The 20,955-nt window shown below is 32.8% G+C and overlaps 1 protein-coding gene across 2 annotated transcripts in view; it reads right to left on the bottom strand.

Moving 5' to 3' along the window:
* Nucleotides 1–1,005: 1,005 nt before the first annotated feature.
* Nucleotides 1,006–20,955, bottom strand: part of pak1 (p21 protein (Cdc42/Rac)-activated kinase 1) — a 60,231-nt gene continuing 40,281 nt past the window's right edge. For both annotated transcript variants that reach the window (XM_058750875.1, XM_058750876.1), the window contains exons 7-15: nt 13,595–13,835; nt 10,946–11,009; nt 10,804–10,852; nt 8,744–8,856; nt 7,552–7,669; nt 5,443–5,542; nt 4,958–5,154; nt 3,477–3,614; nt 1,006–2,072 (exon numbers count right to left, since the gene is read on the bottom strand). In XM_058750875.1, coding sequence (XP_058606858.1) covers nt 1,986–2,072; nt 3,477–3,614; nt 4,958–5,154; nt 5,443–5,542; nt 7,552–7,669; nt 8,744–8,856; nt 10,804–10,852; nt 10,946–11,009; nt 13,595–13,835 — 1,107 coding nt within the window. In that variant the 3' untranslated portion in view covers nt 1,006–1,985. The remainder of the gene's footprint in view (nt 2,073–3,476; nt 3,615–4,957; nt 5,155–5,442; nt 5,543–7,551; nt 7,670–8,743; nt 8,857–10,803; nt 10,853–10,945; nt 11,010–13,594; nt 13,836–20,955) is intronic.

Here is a 20,955-nt window from a genome sequence, read left to right on the forward strand (position 1 = left end):
TAATTGAATTTATAATTTATTTACTTATAATTTAATTTACTTGTAATTCTTTTCTATTTCTATTATTATATTACATATATTATGTGCTTAGAATATTTTTAAATGTTTGATTTTATAATGGGGTCACAGCGCCACCTAGTGACTGACTGTCACATATGCTGCAGGCTTAATCACCATTTACATTTTATGATTAATTTTTCCCTTTAAAAATGTTACTAAATTATACAACATTTAACTTACATTTAACTTATACCTTATAAATTTAAACCTTATATATTTACACTTTTATAATTTCAGAGTGCAGGACTAGTTAAATGAACTAGTGAAAGCAAAAATGTGTGTGTATATATACACAAAGAATCAGCTCTTTATCATTTTAAATTTATTAAGCTTTAAAAAACCTTATTTTATATTCATATTAAAATCATATTGCATCTTTTGCATTTTTATTTAATATGCATCAAATTAAAGTTAAATTCCAAGAATATTTTCACCACTGTACTTTTGTATTTGAAACTACTATGTGATTATATTAGGCAAGACCAAATTTCCTCATGTTCGGAATACAGTACTATTATCACATTAGAATATTTCAATTATATTAACCTGTTAGCATTCCAACGTTCCACCTGCGGGACATTTTGCATCGATTAAATTATATAAAATACTTATTTCTTAACTACCTATAACTGTAAGCTAATACCTATAAAGTAAAAATCAATAAATAAGGTCCAAAGTACAGTCCTATTAAAATCTCAAAAATAAATATGGATATCTATTTAATAATAAACAAAAATCAATACTTAAAGAGTACCATCCAGAAAAAAAAAAAAAAAAAAATTAAAAAAACAAACAAAAAACTAAAAAAATTATTGTAAAAAGGGGCTTTTGGGTTTTAACACTTGGAATTCAATAAAATAATGTTAAACGGGATATAAAGGTAATAATAAAGTTATTAAACAAAGACAACACGGTCAGTTACAAAAGATCACCTGGACGCTGTAATTAATTCTGAAGTTTATTCGTCCCATTTCAATTAAGAATTTGAATTCATCAAAATGCCTTATAAAGAGTTTATGGCTGAAACTCACTGATTGCTTACAGGAAAGATTCTCTTCTAAACAAATCCCATCAGTCCACTGAAAGAATCAAAATGGCATCAGATTGCATCTTGGTGTGTTGTGTCGTCTTCGTTACGTCCTACTGTTCACGTCACAGTTTAAGGCCAAGGGGTACGTGAACGTACTATCAGAAAATTTGAATTCCATTAATGTTTGTGGCAACAAAACATCGTAACGCACTGAGGTTTCGTTGGGTTCCCGCCGTGTGGAGGGATTATGGGACAGAACGGACCTCAGGTGGTCGTTTCTTCATCTGAAATACAGTCTCTTCATGCACAGGCATCCTTCATAGTACCTAAATCAATAGTCTGTTGCAAATCATGTTTCAATATCAAAAAAACATATCGATCGCAGTACAAACGTGTCATCATGTCACAATCTCAGCTAATCTATGACCCGGCGAACACATACACACACACACACACACACACACACGTTCTCTCACACACACAAAAACTTTAAAAAACGTTGGAAAATGAACAAAAACCCCAACAAATACATACATGAAAACATCAATCATGTTCCCATGATTCCAACACAAAAGCAAACAACAAAAAAAGCAACAGAAAAACTGACAGTGGGACCCAGAGAGTGTCAGCCAGGGGGAAATCCCCCATAATGCTTTGGGCCTGACGCGCCGTGGCCATTTGTATCCAGTGATGTCGCCTTTCAGAGCCTTTTCGGGGGCCACAGCGTGAGCGCAGACGCCCCTCGGACCCTAAAACAGCAGCACTCGAGGGCGAGGGGCGGCACGAGAAAGAGAGAGAGAAAGAGAGAGAGAGAGAGGGAGAGAGAGAGGGAGGGCTCTGGGGGTCGGGGCGGAGGACAGGTAGGGCCGGGGGTCGTCCCGTTGTCCTGGAGGGGCTAGCGGTTGTTTTTGGCCGCCTCTTTAGCTGCGATGATCAGCGGCGTGAGGCTGGACAGAGGCTTGGCCACTTTTAGGAACTGATGCTGCAGGGAGAAAGAGAGAGACGTCACTTCTGCTCACCAAAGCTGCATTTACTGCATCAAAAATATAGTAAAATCTGAAAAAATTATGAAATATTGTAACATTATTACAATTTTAATTAAAAAGTTTTTTTTTTTTTACTTTAATATATTGTAACGTAATTTATTCCTGTGATATTGTTATAATTTTACAATAGAAATGCTTGGAAAAAGACATGTCTTTAATATACAGAGATTTTTTTAATGCATGTTTTTTAAAGTCTCTTCTGCTCACCAAGGCTGCGTTTATTTTATCACAAATCTGAATCAAACATCTGGAATATTATTACAATTTAAAATAAGTGTTTTCTATGTGAATATGCATTAAAATGTAATTTATTCCTGTGATCAAAGCTGAATTTTCAGCATCATTACTCCAGTCTTCAGTGTCACATGATCTTCAGAAATCATTCCAATATGCTGATTTACTGCTCAAGAAACATCTCTGATGATTATCAATGATGAAAACAGCTTTATATTTTTTGTGGAAACAATTATACTTTTTTTTTTTTAAGGATTCTTTGATAATTAGAAAGTTTAAAAGAACATTTATTTTATTTTATTTTTTTTTTTTTTCAAACAGAAATCTTTTGTAACATTGTATGTGTCTTTACTGTCACTTTTGATCAGTTTAATGCATCCTTACTGTTCATTTCTTTCATTATAAACCTGTTTTAATGTAATGCATTAGTAAGCACTTAATTACTGTAATTTAATTATGTTTCACTGTAAAAAGCAAAGTAAGGATTACTCCTAATTTTTTAATTTCCAGGTACTTCTTATGTAAATGCATTAAACCCTGTATAGACTATATAATTTCACATTTAACATCTCAAAATTTAACATCTAATGTTAAAATGTATGTTTTTGATCTAACCTTCCTAAATAATAAATAGTATTTAATAAAGTAAATAATAATACAAATTAAAAGCTTTCCTAATTGACAAATAAAAGTTGTCTACTTAATTTTTATATTGTAATAATTGTAATCCATTTGCCACTCAAATCTATTAATTTGTTAGCATGAAAAGTGATTTATGTTTTTTCATTTTTATTTTTTAATGAACCGATAAATTATTTTCATGCATCACTCAAAGTCTCTAAAATTTTCTAAGTCACTTTTTACTGATATATATTGATCTATTCCAGGTTTATCATTGTTAACTAATACTAGAACCATAAAAAAAATTGTTACTTGAAACAAGCTGTTTTAGGCTGGTTCCAGAGGCAACATTTTTCATTTGAATTTAGTTTAAACTAAGGGCTAAAATTAAAACTGAAACAAAAAAAATTATTAATTAAACATTGATACTGGAAGCTAATTTTGATCTAATAAATCTAGGAGGAAACACACACACACACACAAACCTGTAAGAGCTCCTTGGCAGAGCCTCTCTTCTCCACGTCCATCTCCAGACAGCGGTTTAAGAAATCCCGAAACACGGACGAGAGTTTCTCTGGGTTCTGCAGCTCCGGCGTTCCATTGGTGGCGATGAGATACAGAGCCTGGACAACAGCAGGGGTTAAAGGTCACACAGAAATCATCAACATTAACTACAGCATCAGTTCCTTTTATTTAAAAAAAAGTATGTTCTTGTAGATACTACATCATGATCCAATGTAAATCTAGGCCTATATAAAATCATCCAGAGGTTTCTAAAAAATGAACAGGCAAACTGCCCGTTGTTGCCACTATATCAGACTACTGCTTCAGTTTTGTTTGCCACAAATTAACCTCATGTCTGCCCACAAATAGTTTTAGCAAGCATATCAAGATAAAAGCTTTTAGAGCTGATGCAAGTCGAAATAAATGTTGTATTCTGTCCTCCCGCAAAGTATCAATCGATTAAATCAATGCAAACGTTTTCATTTATTGACATCAAGAGAGCATCTGAAGTCACTCTGAGCTCACGAATCCAGTGATCTAAAACAAAGGATGGATCTCATCATCATAATCAAGTGTGTGTGAACCTGGTCTTATGCAACAGCCTCAAAAGTCCAATAATTGTAAGCAAACTTGTTACATCCCTTATCTACATAATATTAGACATTTATTTATTTGTTTCTTTCTTTCTTTCTTTCTTTCTTTCTTTCTATCTACTCAGCATTAGATTTTTATTTTATCTATATTTGTATTTATTTTTCAGATATAATTTTGTATGTAATATTATTAAACAATTAATTCAGATCAGGAACATATACATTATTTTAATATTATATGCATTTAGATTGTTTTATTCCACTGTTAAAATTAGACTATTCATTTATTTATATATCATTTTATCTTTTTTTTTTTCTCCATAAATCATTTTGTATGTAAAAAGCTACATATTATTAAACAATCAATTCAAATCAGGAATAGATATGTTATTGAAATATTATAAACATTTATATTGTTTTGTTCCACTCTTTAAAATGCAATAAAGAAAAACTAAAAAAAAAACAAACAAAAAAAGTATATTTCAGATTTTGAGATGATCTCATCTCAAAATACAGATTTTTCTAGATTTTTCAACTCTTTATTTATTTGTCTTGGACTGAAGGGGTTTGTAAATTGCATGTGTTTATTAAAAACATTTTTGTTACATATTATTGTTTTAAAACCTGTATTGTCTATAACACCTTATATGAAATTTGATTTCGTGTTTTTCATGTGCAATTACTGCAAAATACTGTTGCATCACCATGTTTTTTTTTGTTACATGGTACCATGGTAATACCACAGTTGTTGGAAACCCATAGTACTGCAAATAATACCATGGTTATATTTATATATCTCATGATCATCAAGTACCATGCTATTACCAAAAAACAGGAACTGAGTGTGGCTTAGAAGTCTTTATTCTCACCCTCAGAGGGTTTTCGTTGAGGTACGGCGGCTCGCCCTCGATCATCTCGATAGCCATGATGCCCAGGGACCAGATGTCCACTTTGGGCCCGTAAGCCTTGCGGGTCACCACCTCCGGGGCCATCCAGTATGGCGTCCCAACCATGGTGCTCCGCTTGCTCTGTTCAGGAGTGATCTGAGCGCAGAAGCCGAAATCAGCTGACAGACAGACAGAGAGACAGAGAGATGTTAAGACCGGCTGCTGTTAAATAAACTGAAAGCATAGCGGCAGATGCATAATCTGGACTCTCACTCCCTCTACTGATGAAAAACATAAAACCACTGAGAAGCCTTTGCACAAATGAAAACATCATAGTCATTCTTACTTGAAATCATTGTCAAAGCCAGGGGTAGATGAGGCCAAGATTTACATACAGTTTAAAACCCAGAACAGCCTTAAATGTTTTGCAGCCTGAAACAAAAATTTGCAGCCTGAAACAAACTCACTGAGTTTGACCGAGCCATCCATCCCCAGCAGAATGTTGTCGCTCTTGATGTCTCTGTGAATGACCTGATTCGAGTGCAGAAACTCCAGCGCTTGGAGACACTGCATGGAGAAGAACAACAGAGTTAATAAAGCAAATGAAAGCATGCATGTTTCAGCAGGGCCAGGTACGGGGGAATAGAGCCACTGCCCCTCTTTGGGTATAATATGTAATAATGTCATAATAATATACTACACTGCCTTATATAAGACCTTATAAAAGTGCTAACAACTTGTTCAAAATATCCACATTCTTATGGATTCGATAAATCTAATCAAATTATTTAACCCAATCAGATGTAATCTAAATAACACCAAATTTGCTGTTGTTGGCACTTTGTAGACAAAAAAAAAAAAAAAAAAAAAGCTAAAGGCAGTTCAACATCGCAAACATGGATCCAAACCTCCAGCAAGACAGCAGATTAATCACCACATAGAATACTTTGCAGTTTTTCACACTTTAATTCTTGTAATTATGTATATTTCCCATTACAATCACTTGTCTTAGTTGATACTAGTAATCTATAACACATCATATTTATAATATTTTATTAAAACCAAATTTAATAGTAGACCTATAAATAGTTTAAAAAGGTAATATAAATGTTCTAAATGAGTTGTGTATTAGTATATAATATAGATTTATGCTATATAAGATTAAATTAAATGTCTAATACTTCCATTGAAGAGGAGACATCTTAATCTATTATTTATTTAATTAATTTATCTTAATTGCAAATCATGAAAGATGAGGTGCATCACGATATTTCAGGACAGTACCAAATAAAAAAGGGCTTGCTGTAAAAGGAACAGGTAAATATCAAAATGTGCAACAGTAAAGATTTCTGTTATTATCAGCAATGTGTTCACATATCAGCAATTCTATCAAAACACCTCCAATAAAGTCTGAAATTATTACAGAGAGTGCCGTCTTCTCTTTTAATTGTATATTGGTAACAACTGGATATTTTGTATTAACAAGGTCTGGGCCACTGTCCCTCAAAATGTATGTGCCCTGTGTTTCAGTGACAAGAGGCTCACGTGACCGTGTTTCAAAGCGACACAAAAGCAGAAAGTAGTGAGCCGCCTAGCTTCACTGCACAACGCTCTGCAAACAAGCTTACTTTCAGTATTCTATTAAGTGCTTTTGTCATTTTTGTTAGATATATTTAGATATTTCTATTTAGCTGTAATTTATTTTTATTTCAGTTTTTGTAGCTAATTTTAGCACTTCATCTTAAAATTACTATATAGCATTATTTATATACTAGTATAGTATTTATTAATATTTTTAAATGGCTTTGATTTTTATATATTTTCAGTTTTTATTTTCATTTTATGTTTGTCATTTTTATTACATATTTCTATTTAGCTGTAACTTATTATTTCAGTTTTAGTCATTTAATTTTAGTAACCAATTGTATTACTTAATCTTACTATATACTATAATTTACATACTATTATAGTATTTATTCATATTTTGAATGAGCTTTTATTTTTTAGTTTTAGTAATTTTGGTTTAAGTTTCAGTATTTTATGTGTTTCTGTGATTATTTATTTATTTGTAGATATTTCTATTTAGCTGTCATTTATTTTGAGGTTTTTTTTTAAGCTTCTGAATTGAGTTTTAGTAGTGTTTATACAGTGTTATTTATATACTATTATAGTATATATTCAAATTCTGAATTAGCTTTTACTTTTATATTTTCAGTTTAGTTTAAGATATATTACCAAGTTATTATATTATATTTTTATATATATTATATTATATATATATACACATATACATATACACACACATACAGGGATTCAATTGAATTAAAAATTTGCTATTTTACTCAATATTTGTGTGTGCTGTGTATTTTTGTGTTTATTAAAGCATTTTGTAGCTCGTTTTAATGACATTAAACTCTATTGGAATTAACAGAGTCTTTTTAATTAAGGAATGCTTTTGGCGAGTTGCCTATGCAGAGTGTTCCAAAACTTGTGAGGTTCGGTTTCACAGGAGACTGTTTTAGTAGGCAGCTAGACAGCACGGCAGCTCAGCAGGTTTGGAAGAGATGCACACTCACTTCCCGACAGACGGCGGCGATCTGAGCTTCATCCATACATGTCTCCGTCACCACGTCTGTCAGGGAGCCTCCGGCCAGATACTCCATCACCACCCACAGCTCGTCCCCCACCAGGTAACTAAGGCAACAAGAGCGCATCGTCAACACACGTGATGCAGCAGCATCGCCGTGACAACAGAATCACTGGACCCTCCTGCTTTTATTAGTGCAGACGTGGAGAAATTCCTCATGGACACAGAAACACATCAGAGCCGAACAGAAAAACACCTGAGTTGATGTCACCACAATAGTGCTTGGTGGAATGATCTCATCACGTCATTGTTTTTTTTTTTTTTGTGACTTTTTTTTTTTATTACAGATTCATATTCATCTGATTTTCATTATCTTTAGAAACTAAATTGTTTTAGATCATAAGATCACTTGTTTTTAAAGAAAATATATTTTAAATTATTCATTATCATTTTAAATGTATTCCTTTTCTTGACTTACGCATAGTCGAGCAGATTTTGGAAAGTTTGCAAAGATTGTGCTTAAAAAAAGAAAAAAAAAAGGAAAATACACAGAAAATAAAAGAAAATATTACTTTAAAATAAAATATAAAGTTAAAGAATAAAAGCAATATATATATATATATATATAAACGTAAATAAAAAACAAATGCAAGAAAAGAAAATATCAATTTAAAAATAAAACAAAAAGAAAAGAAAAGAAAATGTAATGTAAAAGAAAATAGCAAAGAGGAAGATGTAACAAGAAATAAAAATAAAAATAAAAGAATAATAAAAATAAAATATATCAAATACTAAACGGAAATATATATATAATTGTGTTTTTGTTTTATACATACATACCGTATATATATATATATATATATATATATATATATATATATATATATATATATATATATATATATATATATATACACACACACACACACACACACATATATATAATATAATATATGCATAATTAAAAAATAATTAAATATAACTTTGAAAAAGAAAAAAAGAAAAGAAAAATAAAGCAAATTGAAAGTATTCTCTCCGAGAAGAAGAAAAAAATGCAAATCTCTTTTTATTTCAAAAATTTCATACATTTTTATACGTATAAAAATAATTAAAATGCAATATTCTTACAGGAAAATGAGAATAAATACTGATTAGGGAATAGCTTAATCTAATGAACTGACCTGTCCAGGTAATTGACGATGTTGGGGTTCTTGTTTTCCCTCATGACTAAGATCTCGTTGATGATCAGCTCTTTCTTGGGCTGCTGCTGTAGGTTCATCTGTTTGATGGCCACCTGAGAGACCAACCATCAGAATAAAAGCTTTCAGACTTGACGATGAATCAGAGTTTCTGGCTCCATTAACATGAGTGAGGATTGGCTTTTTGAGATTAGCTGTGTGTGTGTGTGTGTGTGTGTGTGTGTACGCAGGTTCAGCTCTGAGGAATGTCATCAGATCAATATCACATGTCGTTTCCCTCCTGCATCCCCTGATTCACTGCCATCGATCAGGAGAATGTCGAAGTCTCCATCGGAGGCGCGTTAATGATGACGAGAGTTGAAGAGCATGTGGATGCCGAAAAGACCGTCAATATCTCCAGTTCTCCATATGAACACAAAATGCTGCCAAATGGCGTATTTTCCATTCATGTTTCAGAAAATGTGCAAAATATAATAGCTAAAGTTAATAAAGACGGTGTTTGGGTGGTAAAAGGACATTGCTACGCGGTTGCTAGGGTGTCCAAAACAGTTGCTAGGTGGTGTCTTACTGGGTAAAGGGTTAACTGGACTGCCTTACAATGGTGCATGCAAGTCTGAAAATTATATAATGTGTCACATAATATATTATTATATATATAATGTTTGTAGTAGTAGTAGTAGTAAATAATTTTATGCTGTTTTTATTTTATTTTATTGCAGTTGGAAATAAACTTGAAGTTAACTTAAGTCAAAATCTTATTACTTTACTGATTAATAATAATAATAGTGACGCATGCCTTATTAGTGATGTTAGGCAAGTACTGACCTCATGATGTTCCATTTTAAGCATTATATTTGTTGAACAAATATCATTTAATGGGCACAATGTGTCATGCATGTGCTAATGTTGCTTTAACATCTATAAGCAAACGTAATGTAATAAAATGTACAAAATGTAATTAAATTTGATATTTTACAGGTTAAAAAAACCCCCAGTAAATTATATTTTTATTTGCATTATATTTAATTTCGGAATTTCATTTGATATATTTTAATATATATGCGTGTATACACACATATACATATACATATACACACACATATACACACACACATACACACAAATGTTTGTTTTTGTGAAAAGTGGGGACATCCCATAGGCGTAATGGTTTTTATACTGTACTTACTGTATGTGCTATTGCCTACACCAACCCTACACCTAAACCTACCCCTTACAGGAAACTGTGCATTTCAACTTTCCCCAAAAAAACCTCACTCTGTATGATTTATAAGCGTTTTGAAAAGTGGGGACATGGGTCAATGTCCTGAAAAGTCACCTTCACCTTGTAATACCTGTCATACATTTGTCATTATACACATCTATGTCCTGACTTTTCACAAAACACGCACACACACACACACACACACATGCATGCATACACACACACACACAAATATGTATATAGTAGTATTAGTAAACCAAAAAATATATAATTTATGCTGTATTTTATTTTGTTGCAGTTGGCAATCAACTTGAAGTAAACTTAATTCAAAACATATTCTCTGAATATATTGCCTTATTATTTTACATAGAAAGTATATAAAATCAATTTGTTGTGTTTTATTTTACATTTTATTTAATTTAAATATATAAAACATTATTATTTCTAGTAGTAGTATAATTTTGTGCTGTTTTTATTTTATTGCATTTGGAACTAAACTTATCAAATTAATTCAAATAAATATTTTCCAAATATATTCTCTTATTATTTTACACAATAAGTTGTTGAAATCATTAGCCCACTGGTCAATAATAATAATAGTGATGGTTGCCTTATTAGTGGTGCTTGGTAAGTATTAATTTCAAGCATTATATTTGTTACACACATGATTTAACACATGCAATATGTCATGCAGGTGCTGAATGTTGCTTTAACACCCATGAAGAAATGTTATAGTGTCAGTGCACACTCTTCCTGAAGAAAACGCTCGTCTAGGTGACGTACGTGTGAGAAACGTCACCGGCTGGCACCAAAATCTCACCTCTTGTCCTGTGGCGATGTCTATGGCTGTGTAGACTGTTCCAGACGCCCTGATGAGGGAAGAAAATGAAGATGAGGACTGTTTAAAGATTTTTTTGGATTTGGCATAAATAATAAGATAAAATGTCCATCATTAATCTCACCCCTGGCCAATCTTCTCAAATCGCGTATACTTCTTTTTCGGGTCGCCCACGCTGACTATACTTCCTGTGGAGTGAAGGTCACGTGTTATTTTAAAAGGTAAGAAACACTACAAAAAAATGAAAACTTAAGAAACACAGGAAGACAAAAAGGCAGCTGTTTAAAAGACAAAAAAGAAGAATGAAAATGTAGTGTTTCAGAGCTTCACAACTAATCAAACTTATAATCAATACACTGATATGACCTTGTGCAATGGAGGTGTTGAATTAAAAAAAATAAAAAAATAAATCAGACAAAATAAAAGCTCAAGGATTAAGCAGACTGCCTTAAACAATGCATATGCAAAATTTTAAAAGAAATGACATAAAATAGCATATAACAAGTAAATAAATGAATAAATAAATAAATAAATAAATAAATGTTACTATTATACTGTTATAAACTTTGATTATTGAGAATGATTATCAGTCTTTCTACATTTTTTTCTACAATTTAATTCAATGTGTTACTTGCTATATCTTTTTGTAATTTATTGTAAAAATTTACTAGCAATTACAGAGTAAAAAATTGTTTCTACACATTTTTTTTCAGTACAGTAATAGAAAATTTGATGCTGTTTTTATTTTATTGCAATGAGAAATATAAACTTAATTAAAAAGTCGATATTAAGTTTGTAATAAACATTTAAGCAAATATATATTTTTAATTTAATGAATAAAAATTTATATTTTACAGGTTAAAAAAACAGTATTATTGCAATAATATTATATATTGCTTTTATTTAATTTTACATTGATTTAATTTTTTAATTAATTTTTTATTTTTTTATTTATTTATTTTTTTTATTTAATATTTTATTTGATCAAATTAGCTGGGTTCCAAATGTGTATGAAATATACATTAGCTCTACTCCGTCACATCGCCAGTCGTCTCTGTTGCTTCACAACAGGCATCGCTTGCTAATTCTTTTCAAATGCTTTGTTCTTTTAGTCTATTATTATGCCTTTTGTTAAATGTATGTCATGTTGCGGTTTGAAATGGATGCAAATACTTGTGAGGATAAACTGAATCGTTCCTCTCACAGTGGACACATATAAGAAGAGAGATGCTCAGCTGTAAGACTCGGTCGTCTCAGTTACTCAAACAGACTTCAGTCCCACACATGCAAACGATCCTTTCCAATCAACACAAGTTGAGCAATGAGAGAGAGAGAGAGAGAGAGAGAGAGAGAGAGGGGGAGGAAAAGGACTCTAAGCCTTTAGGAAAAGACGGATTTACAGGCAGTGGGGTAACGGAGGCTGGGAAAACACAGAAAGGAAGAAGGCCGGGGTCTTAAATTCAGGGAAAGACAGAAACGTCTTCATTTTGACCTGTAACCCAGCAACTATTGATGAACGGACGTTTTAAATGGAGGACGACAAATCTTTGGCCGAGAGGGGCCTGAGGTGACAGAGAGACACACTGGATGACTGCAGCAGCATCCCGTTCTTACCAGCAGAGGGCGATCTGAGCACGTCTGGAGCGCATGGGGTTTTTAATAAGATACAGGTTCTTAGAAAGTCATGCATCTCTACAGCAGCTCAAACTAAATGACTGCCAAACATTTCATGCTAAACAATAACAATGCATGTAAAATAAAACAATTATGACTGCAAAATAATGCAACACAAAAAAGAAGCATTGCATGAACGACTCAATCAAGAGATACAAGCAGGTTTGAGTTTCTCCATAAAATAAACACATCATACATATTTGATATGTCAGGAATAATGTGCAGTCAGCCGGTCATTAACATAAAATAAACCTTGACGGGGTGATCTGTTTTTTTTTTTTAGCAATAATGTCTTGCTGACTGCACATTATCCTGCTTACAGGGCTACTTACTAAATAAATCAATAATTGGACATGAAATATTGATTTGTATGTAAATTATTATATCACATGGGGAGAAAAATAGACCCGAAGAGAGACCTAAAACTAGCACAGACTAAATAAAATACTCTAAATCTAATATAAATGGATCATTAATACATATTTTATTATTGTCATCTGCCACTTTTTTAAGATAGACTAATCAAAACCGAAGTCTCTTCTCACCAAGGTTGCATTTATTTGATCAAAAATGTTTAGTAAAAATTGAGTAAAAATAGTAAAAGAATGTGATATTATAAATTAAAATAAGTGTTTTCTGTGTGAATATATTGTAAAATGTCATTTATTTCTGAGATCAAAGCTGAATTTTCAGCATCATTACTCCAGTCTTCAGTGTCACATGAAATTATTCTAATATGCTGATTTGCTGCTCAAGAAACATTTCTGATTATTATCAATGTTGAAAACAGTTGTTCTGCTTCATATTTTTGAGCAGACCGTGATGCATATTATTTTTCCCAATTCTTTGATGAATAGAAAGTTCAAAAGAGCAGCATATATTTGAAATAGAAATCTTCTGTAACATTATAAATGTCTTTACGGTCACTTTTGATCAATTTAATGCATCCTTGCTGAATAAAAGTATTAATTTCTTATATATAAACAAAAAAATCTTACTGACCCCCAAATTTTGAACAGTACTGTATATCACTCACAATGGGCTCTAGAAACACAAACATGACTTCTGACCCTTGAAGGTTTGAGGTGTGGACACTTACGAAGTTTCTCGAGTATCTCCTCGTCGGTCATCTTCTTCTTGCGTGTTTTGTCGGTGTTTTGTGGGGTGGAGGGTGGAGGGGTGTTGGAGTTGGTGTTGGTGGTGCTGGCTGTGGCGGAGGTGGTGGAGGGTGTTGGGGTGGGACTGCCGCCATCAGCGGCCGCGTTAGTGATGGGCGACGTAGCGGCGTCTTTGGTGGAGAGCGGAGGAGGAAGAGGGTCAATAACGGAGCGCGTGTAGATCTGTGGGGTGGAGACACGCGTTATATTAGCAGCAGATGAAAAAATACATTTAATATATAAAATGAAATGAAATCAATTAAAACGTAAAATAAATTAAAGAGTTAATTTTTTTTATTAAAATAAAAATAATAAAGAAATAATTAATATAGAATAAAATTATAGAATAAAATTATATATAATAAAAAGAGTGAAAAATAAAACAAATATTATATATATATATAGTTGGAGTTGCTGGTTGTGGTTATTTTGTGTGTTATATTATTAATATAATATAATATAATATAATATTATATTATATTATATTATATTATATTATATTATATTATATATATATATATATTAATATTAATATTAATATGTGAATGCTGGCAAATGACCATGGCATAAACGGGATAATCAACGGCTAGCTGTGCATTAAACGATTTGAATGCACACGGAGGCGAAGAACCGCCCGACGCCAGCGCGGCGTGCATTCAAATCGTTTAATGCACAGCTAGCCGTTGATTATCCCGTTTATGCCATGGTCATTTGCCAGCATTCACATATTAAAGATGTTAATAATATTTGCGCTGCAATATTTGACCGGAACAATAAAAATAACGGTCATTTTACTATATATATTACTATTTACTATGACGGTCTGTATTACTATTCAACTGTAACTATATGTTACTATGGTTACCAATGTTTATAGGAAGCGCATTAATATAGAACGTGATTAAACTGACCTGGAACTACCTGTGCAGTTCAACGAATTTAATCAACACCTGCCAGCCAATCAGAATCGAGTATTCAGACAGACCATGGCATAAATATATATACACAGGTGCTGGTCATATAATTAGAATATCATCAAAAAGTTGATTTATTTCACTAATTCCATTCAAAAAGTGAAACTTGTATATTATATTCATTCATTACACACAGACTGATATATTTCAAATGTTTATTTCTTTTAATTTTGATGATTATAACTGACAACTAAGGAAAATCCCAATGACAGTTGTCCAAAAGACGACCATTGACACGTTGCACAAGGAGGGCAAGACACAAAAGGTCATTGCAAAAGAGGCTGGCTGTTCACAGAGCTCTGTGTCCAAGCACATTAATAGAGAGGCGAAGGGAAGGAAAATATGTGGTAGAAAAAAGTGGGTACAAGCAATAGGGATAACCGCACCCTGGAGAGGATTGTGAAACAAAAGCCATTCAAAAATGTGGGGGAGATTCAAAGAGTGGACTACAGCTGGAGTCAGTGCTTCAAGAACCACTACGCACAGACTTATGCAAGACATGGGTTTCAGCTGTCGCATTCCTTGTGTCAAGCCACTCTTGAACAACAGACAGCATCAGAAGCGTCTCGCCTGGGCTAAAGACAAAAAGGACTGGACTGCTGCTGAGTGGTCCAAAGTTATGTTCTCTGATGAAAGTAAATTTTGCCTTTCCTTTGGAAATCAGGGTCACAGAGTCTGGAGGAAGAGAGGAGAGGCACACAGTCCACGTTGCTTGAGGTCCAGTGTAAAGTTTCCACAGTCAGTGATGGTTTGGGGTGCCATGTCATCTGCTGGTGTTGGTCCACTGTGTTTTCTGAGGTCCAAGGTCAACGCAGCCGTATACCAGGAAGTTTTAGAGCACTTCATGCTTCCTGCTGCTGACCAATTTTATGGAGATGCAGATTTCATTTTCCAACAGGACTTGGCACCTGCACACAGTGCCAAAGCAACCAGTATCTGGTTTAAGGACCATGGTATCCCTGTTCTTAATTGGCCAGCAAACTCGCCTGACCTTAACCCCATAGAAAATCTATGGGGTATTGTGAAGAGGAAGATGCGATATGCCAGACCCAACAATGCAGAAGAGCTGAAGGCCACTATCAGAGCAACCTGGGCTCTCATAACACCTGAGCAGTGCCACAGACTGATCGACTCCATGCCACGCCGCATTGCTGCAGTAATTCAGCCAAAAGGAGCCCCAACTAAGTATTGAGTGCTGTACATGCTCATACTTTTCAGTTGGCCAAGATTTCTAAAAATCCTTTCTTTGTATTGGTCTTAAGTAATATTCTAATTTTCTGAGATACTGAATTTGGGATTTTCCTTAGTTGTCAGTTATAATCATCAAAATTAAAAGAAATAAACATTTGAAATATATCAGTCTGTGTGTAATGAATGAATATAATATACAAGTTTCACTTTTTGAATGGAATTAGTGAAATAAATCAACTTTTTGATGATATTCTAATTATATGACCAGCACCTATATATATATTCATTTTATACATACACACACACACACATACATACATACATATGTATGTATATGTATATTAAACAAATAAGTTACATATATAAAATAAACCATGGTTTCCTTAGTTTCCTGTCCAGATGTGTAACCACTCGGACAAAAAGTATCAGACCACATGGGGCCCAAACGGAGCGATGGATGATTCACAAGACATTCTGGGAAAGGACCGGCCGGCTGGTACCCACAGAGACAATAAAACACAGATTCCAGCACATCTCGGTCTGAAATGACTCAAGTGAATATAATTCTGTCCTCAGACCTTCACAAGCTGAACAAAACCCTCAAGATTTCTGCTCTCTGGAGCCTCGGTGCTTAATCTGCTACAACAGAACCAGATCACTGTGACGCGTATTAAGTTTCCTGCTCTTTTCTTAGAAGATTGCTTTACAACACTGGGGTTGGGCTTGTGTTCTTTAATTCATTTTGGAGACAAAAAACAGAGCATAAACAAGCAGCCAAAGAACTGAAGTGTGCAGTCAGGTGTTGATTCATTACAGTGACTCCATGGAAACTGTGTACAGCAGCGTCCATCCTGATACTCGCTCAGAGCCGCCAGGATCAGCATCACACACACTCACAGAGAGCGCAGTTCTTTACTATTAACCTCAGAACAAACACCAGCTTTGTGTGCGAAGGGTTAATAAAACACCAGTACAATATGAACAGATTGACATCTTCACCACGACATTAAGACATAAATGAAAATAAATTTGTCTGAAGAGTTTTTTTTTATTATTTGAGACAAACCTTATTTTTAACCAGTGTTTCATTCTGAACTAAACATTTTAAAATTTGTTAAAACTGTTTTTGTTAACTGAAACAAAGCTGAAATAAAATAAAATAAAATAAACAAATCAAAATAATAAAATAAAATAAAATAAAATAAAATAAAATAAAATAAAATAAAATAAAATAAAATAAAATAAAATAAAATAAAATAAAATAAAATAAAATAAAATAAAATAAAATAAAATAAAATAAAATAAAATAAAATAAAATAAAATTTAAAATCTTAAATGAAAATGCTGCCTTGGCAACTAACTAAACCAAACTAAAAACTAAAATAGGAGTAAAACTAAAACTTATTAAATTAAACCTAATGTAGATTAAATTTTAATTTAACTTACATTAAACCAATTAAATAAATAAAATAAAACACATATAATACAATTAAATATTATCATCATCATCTATCCATCTATCCATCTATCTATCTATATATATATATATATATATATATATATATACACACACACACACACACACACACATGAAATAAAACTAATGAAGTAAATGAAAATGACAAAAGCACACGACAATTAAAACAAAATTCAATTTAATTGTAAACTGATTAAAGCTACTTCAAAATAGTATTCCGAATAGTGTTGTCAAAAGACCCGGTACTTCGGTACCAAGTCGGTACTAAAAAAATGAAAACGTCACGGTACCAGGTTTTTTTAAGTACCGGTGGTACCGAGTACTACCCGGTCAACCCGGTTCTTGACGCGTACAGCCCTGATTTCCGCGATGCATAAATACATAAATACATAAACAACATCTCCAGAACTGCTCTGAGAGTCACTTCACGAGCATTTTACCGTTTCATTTTAGTAAAAACAGCGTCATATCATATACACACAAAAAGGTAAAGGAATTCACGGCAACCCGTCAAAATAAAAGTTCGGTTTAGACATTGTGCCAGAAATATATTAGGCTACTATTTAGTAGAATGTATGTCATACTACTACTACTACTACTGTTTAAAAAAATTTATAAAACGTAATTTTTTTAATAAATAATATAAATAAACAAATATAATTAATTAATAAATAATTAATAAATAATAATAATATTCACACAATATTTCTTCCATATTTTAATTTTAATAGTAAACCCCCTTTATTTAGGCCTACCAAAAATAAAATGTTTAAATTTCATTAATTAAAAGACAAATTAAATTTGGGTGAATCTTGTTTACAGTTTTCCATACTTTTATTACTTGTGGAAACACTTGAAACACAATTTTAAATAAGCATAAAGAATGGCATTGATTTTTGTACATTTTATTTTTGTTTGACTTATAGTGTGAAATGGTGTTTTTTTTAATTAGCATGTTTTTGTGTATTGCTTTGGTACCGAAATTGGTACCGAGAACCGTGGATTTTCACTGGTATTGGTACCGAATACAGAAATTTTGGTACCGTGACAACACTAATTCCAAATAGTAATAATAATAATAAAAAATATATATAATAGTATATAAATAATACTAAAATAATACTAAAATAACAATGTTTCTAACATTCAAAATGAAGTGCTCGCATTGTAATTTGTTCTTCTTGGAAAGAAAAAAGAAAAAAAAAAAGAAAGAAGTCCTTTAGGGATACATATTTGCACACTAAGCCACACTCAAACATTCCAGATTTTTCTCTACTTTTCTCAGAATCAAGATTATTGTTCTATATTTTTTCAGTGATTTCTGTTCTGAGTGAAATTTTCAATATTTATCCTGTGTTTACCCTATAATATTTTTATTCTAATTTTGGAATTTTTCAACACTGTAGCATGAGCTCAAAGTTCACAGACAAGCCCTACATGCCCTGTGTCCACTATTGCTGGTGGGGGTGGGTGTGTGTGTGCATGAGAGAGAGAGAGAGAGAGAGAGAGAGAGTGTGTGTGTGAACACATTACGGGACATCATTCATCTCCTCTGACCTAATGAGTGTGAAACCCCTTCACATCAAAACCACACATGAATGAGTGCTGATGGAGCATCTTTAATCATCCGGGCGCCTCAAAGCCCACCAGGCCTGATCTTGTGATCTCCAGACAGATGAAGGGACACACACACATACACACTCCTGCAATAAAGCTCCAGTCACCTACCCGACACTCTGAACACATGCATATTTATTCTGTAATTACAGGTTAGCTTGGAGGCGTCTAGAGTCAGAAACCTCATTATTCCAGACTGCAGACTGGACTGTCATGCATCTGCATCTGCCAGCCAACACCCACAACACTGAAAGCACCTCACAACCGCCTGTCTAACCAACCACAATAAACTACTAACCACCCCACAACTACTCAGAGCACCTTAGCAATGCCCTCGGAAACACTTAAAACACTCCTAGAAACCTCCTAGAAACCAATCACCACAACCACTATCTGTTTGTCTGTCTAGCAACCAACCACAATAACCTACTAACTACCTAGCAACCACTCACAATAATCTACTAACCAGGATTATTATCGTTAATTCAAACTAAATCTATTAAAAAATATTTTGTTAATTGAAAAACTGAAGTAAAATAAAACAAATATTAGATTTAAAAAAAAAAAAAAAAAAAAAAAACTAAAATGAGAAGTGTTGACATGAAATAAGTTTCAGTCGAAGAGTGAAAATTACTAACTGGAAATAAATAAATAAAACTGAACCAAAACTGAAATAAAAGAACGGAAAAAAAATCAATAATATTAATATTAATATTAAAATAAAAGCCAATTCAAAATATTTTCAGAAATTATACTAGTGTATAAATAACACTAAAATAAAACTGCTATAGATCAAAATAGAATAGATCAAAAACACCACAGGAAACACTTATAAAGCCTCGTTCAGACTGTCAGCCCAAATCTGATTTTGTGCATATCTGGATGGAATCCGATCTAGACGACTGACTGTCCACACAGTTTATCGCAACTGTTCATATCTGATTTGTGTGTCCATAAGTGTTCTTTCGTTTTACAGAATGTGCATTGGTTTCTATGGCAATGCCGTTGCTTTGATATGCCAACGCTTAAAAACAACAATACAGTTTGCAATACAGATGTTGTCTAATCACATGACAACATGTTCCTGTCGCGCTGGATTATTATTATTATGGATTTTGTTGTATGAGGCAGCGGCAGAAATGCAGGAAGCTGGCATGTGCGGCTTTATTCTGTGCTACCATCTGCTGGTTTCAACACTCAAAGAGGTACGTATACTAGCAGTATATTGTCTTTTTCCGCTTGACTTGCAGTTCGCAACTGCACAAGTTTGTTTCTGCAAAGACTTTCATTATGTTTTCTATAAAAACATCCTGCGGTTTTACGTTTTACGTAGCGTGAAAAAGCTAGGCTAAATCTGATCTGAGCAGTCAGACTGAAATGGATTTCCAGAAATGCGATTTGAGGATTCCAAACCACATACAAATGTGGCTCAAACGGATTTACACAAATCGGATTATGTTCGTTAGTTCGTTGCCGTTCAGACTATCTAAATATGATCGGATTTCAATCGGATTTGCACAAAAATCGGTTTTGGGTTGACAGTCTGAACGAGGCTAATTCTATAGGCAATACGAGGCAACTGCCTAGCAACCTTGCAAAATTCCTTAGCAACCACCTGGCAACTACCCAGACATAAGATAAAATAACTAAACTAAACTAAAAATAAAAATAAATTAAACCTAAATAGCAATATAAAAAAAAACTAATAAAAATACACAAAGCACATAATGACATTATGTAAAAAGTCAAAATAATAAATTCAAATAAAAACAATAACAGAAAATAAAAAATTTAAGTCGAAGCACTAAAATTACTAACTGGAAATAAATAAAAACTTAAATTGAACTAAAACTAAAAATGAAATAAAAAAATAAATCTATATAGTAATTTTAAAAAATTACTAAAAATATAGAAATAAAACAAATTCAAAATATTAATAACCTAGCAACCTCACAAAACACCTTAGCAACCACCCAAACATAAGGCCTAAATAAACTTAACTCAATTTTTTTACATTTCCCGTAAGCATTTAAGGCAACATCTC

This window comes from Onychostoma macrolepis, chromosome 18 (assembly GCF_012432095.1).
Source record: "Onychostoma macrolepis isolate SWU-2019 chromosome 18, ASM1243209v1, whole genome shotgun sequence".
NCBI classification, from domain to species: Eukaryota; Metazoa; Chordata; class Actinopteri; order Cypriniformes; family Cyprinidae; genus Onychostoma; species Onychostoma macrolepis.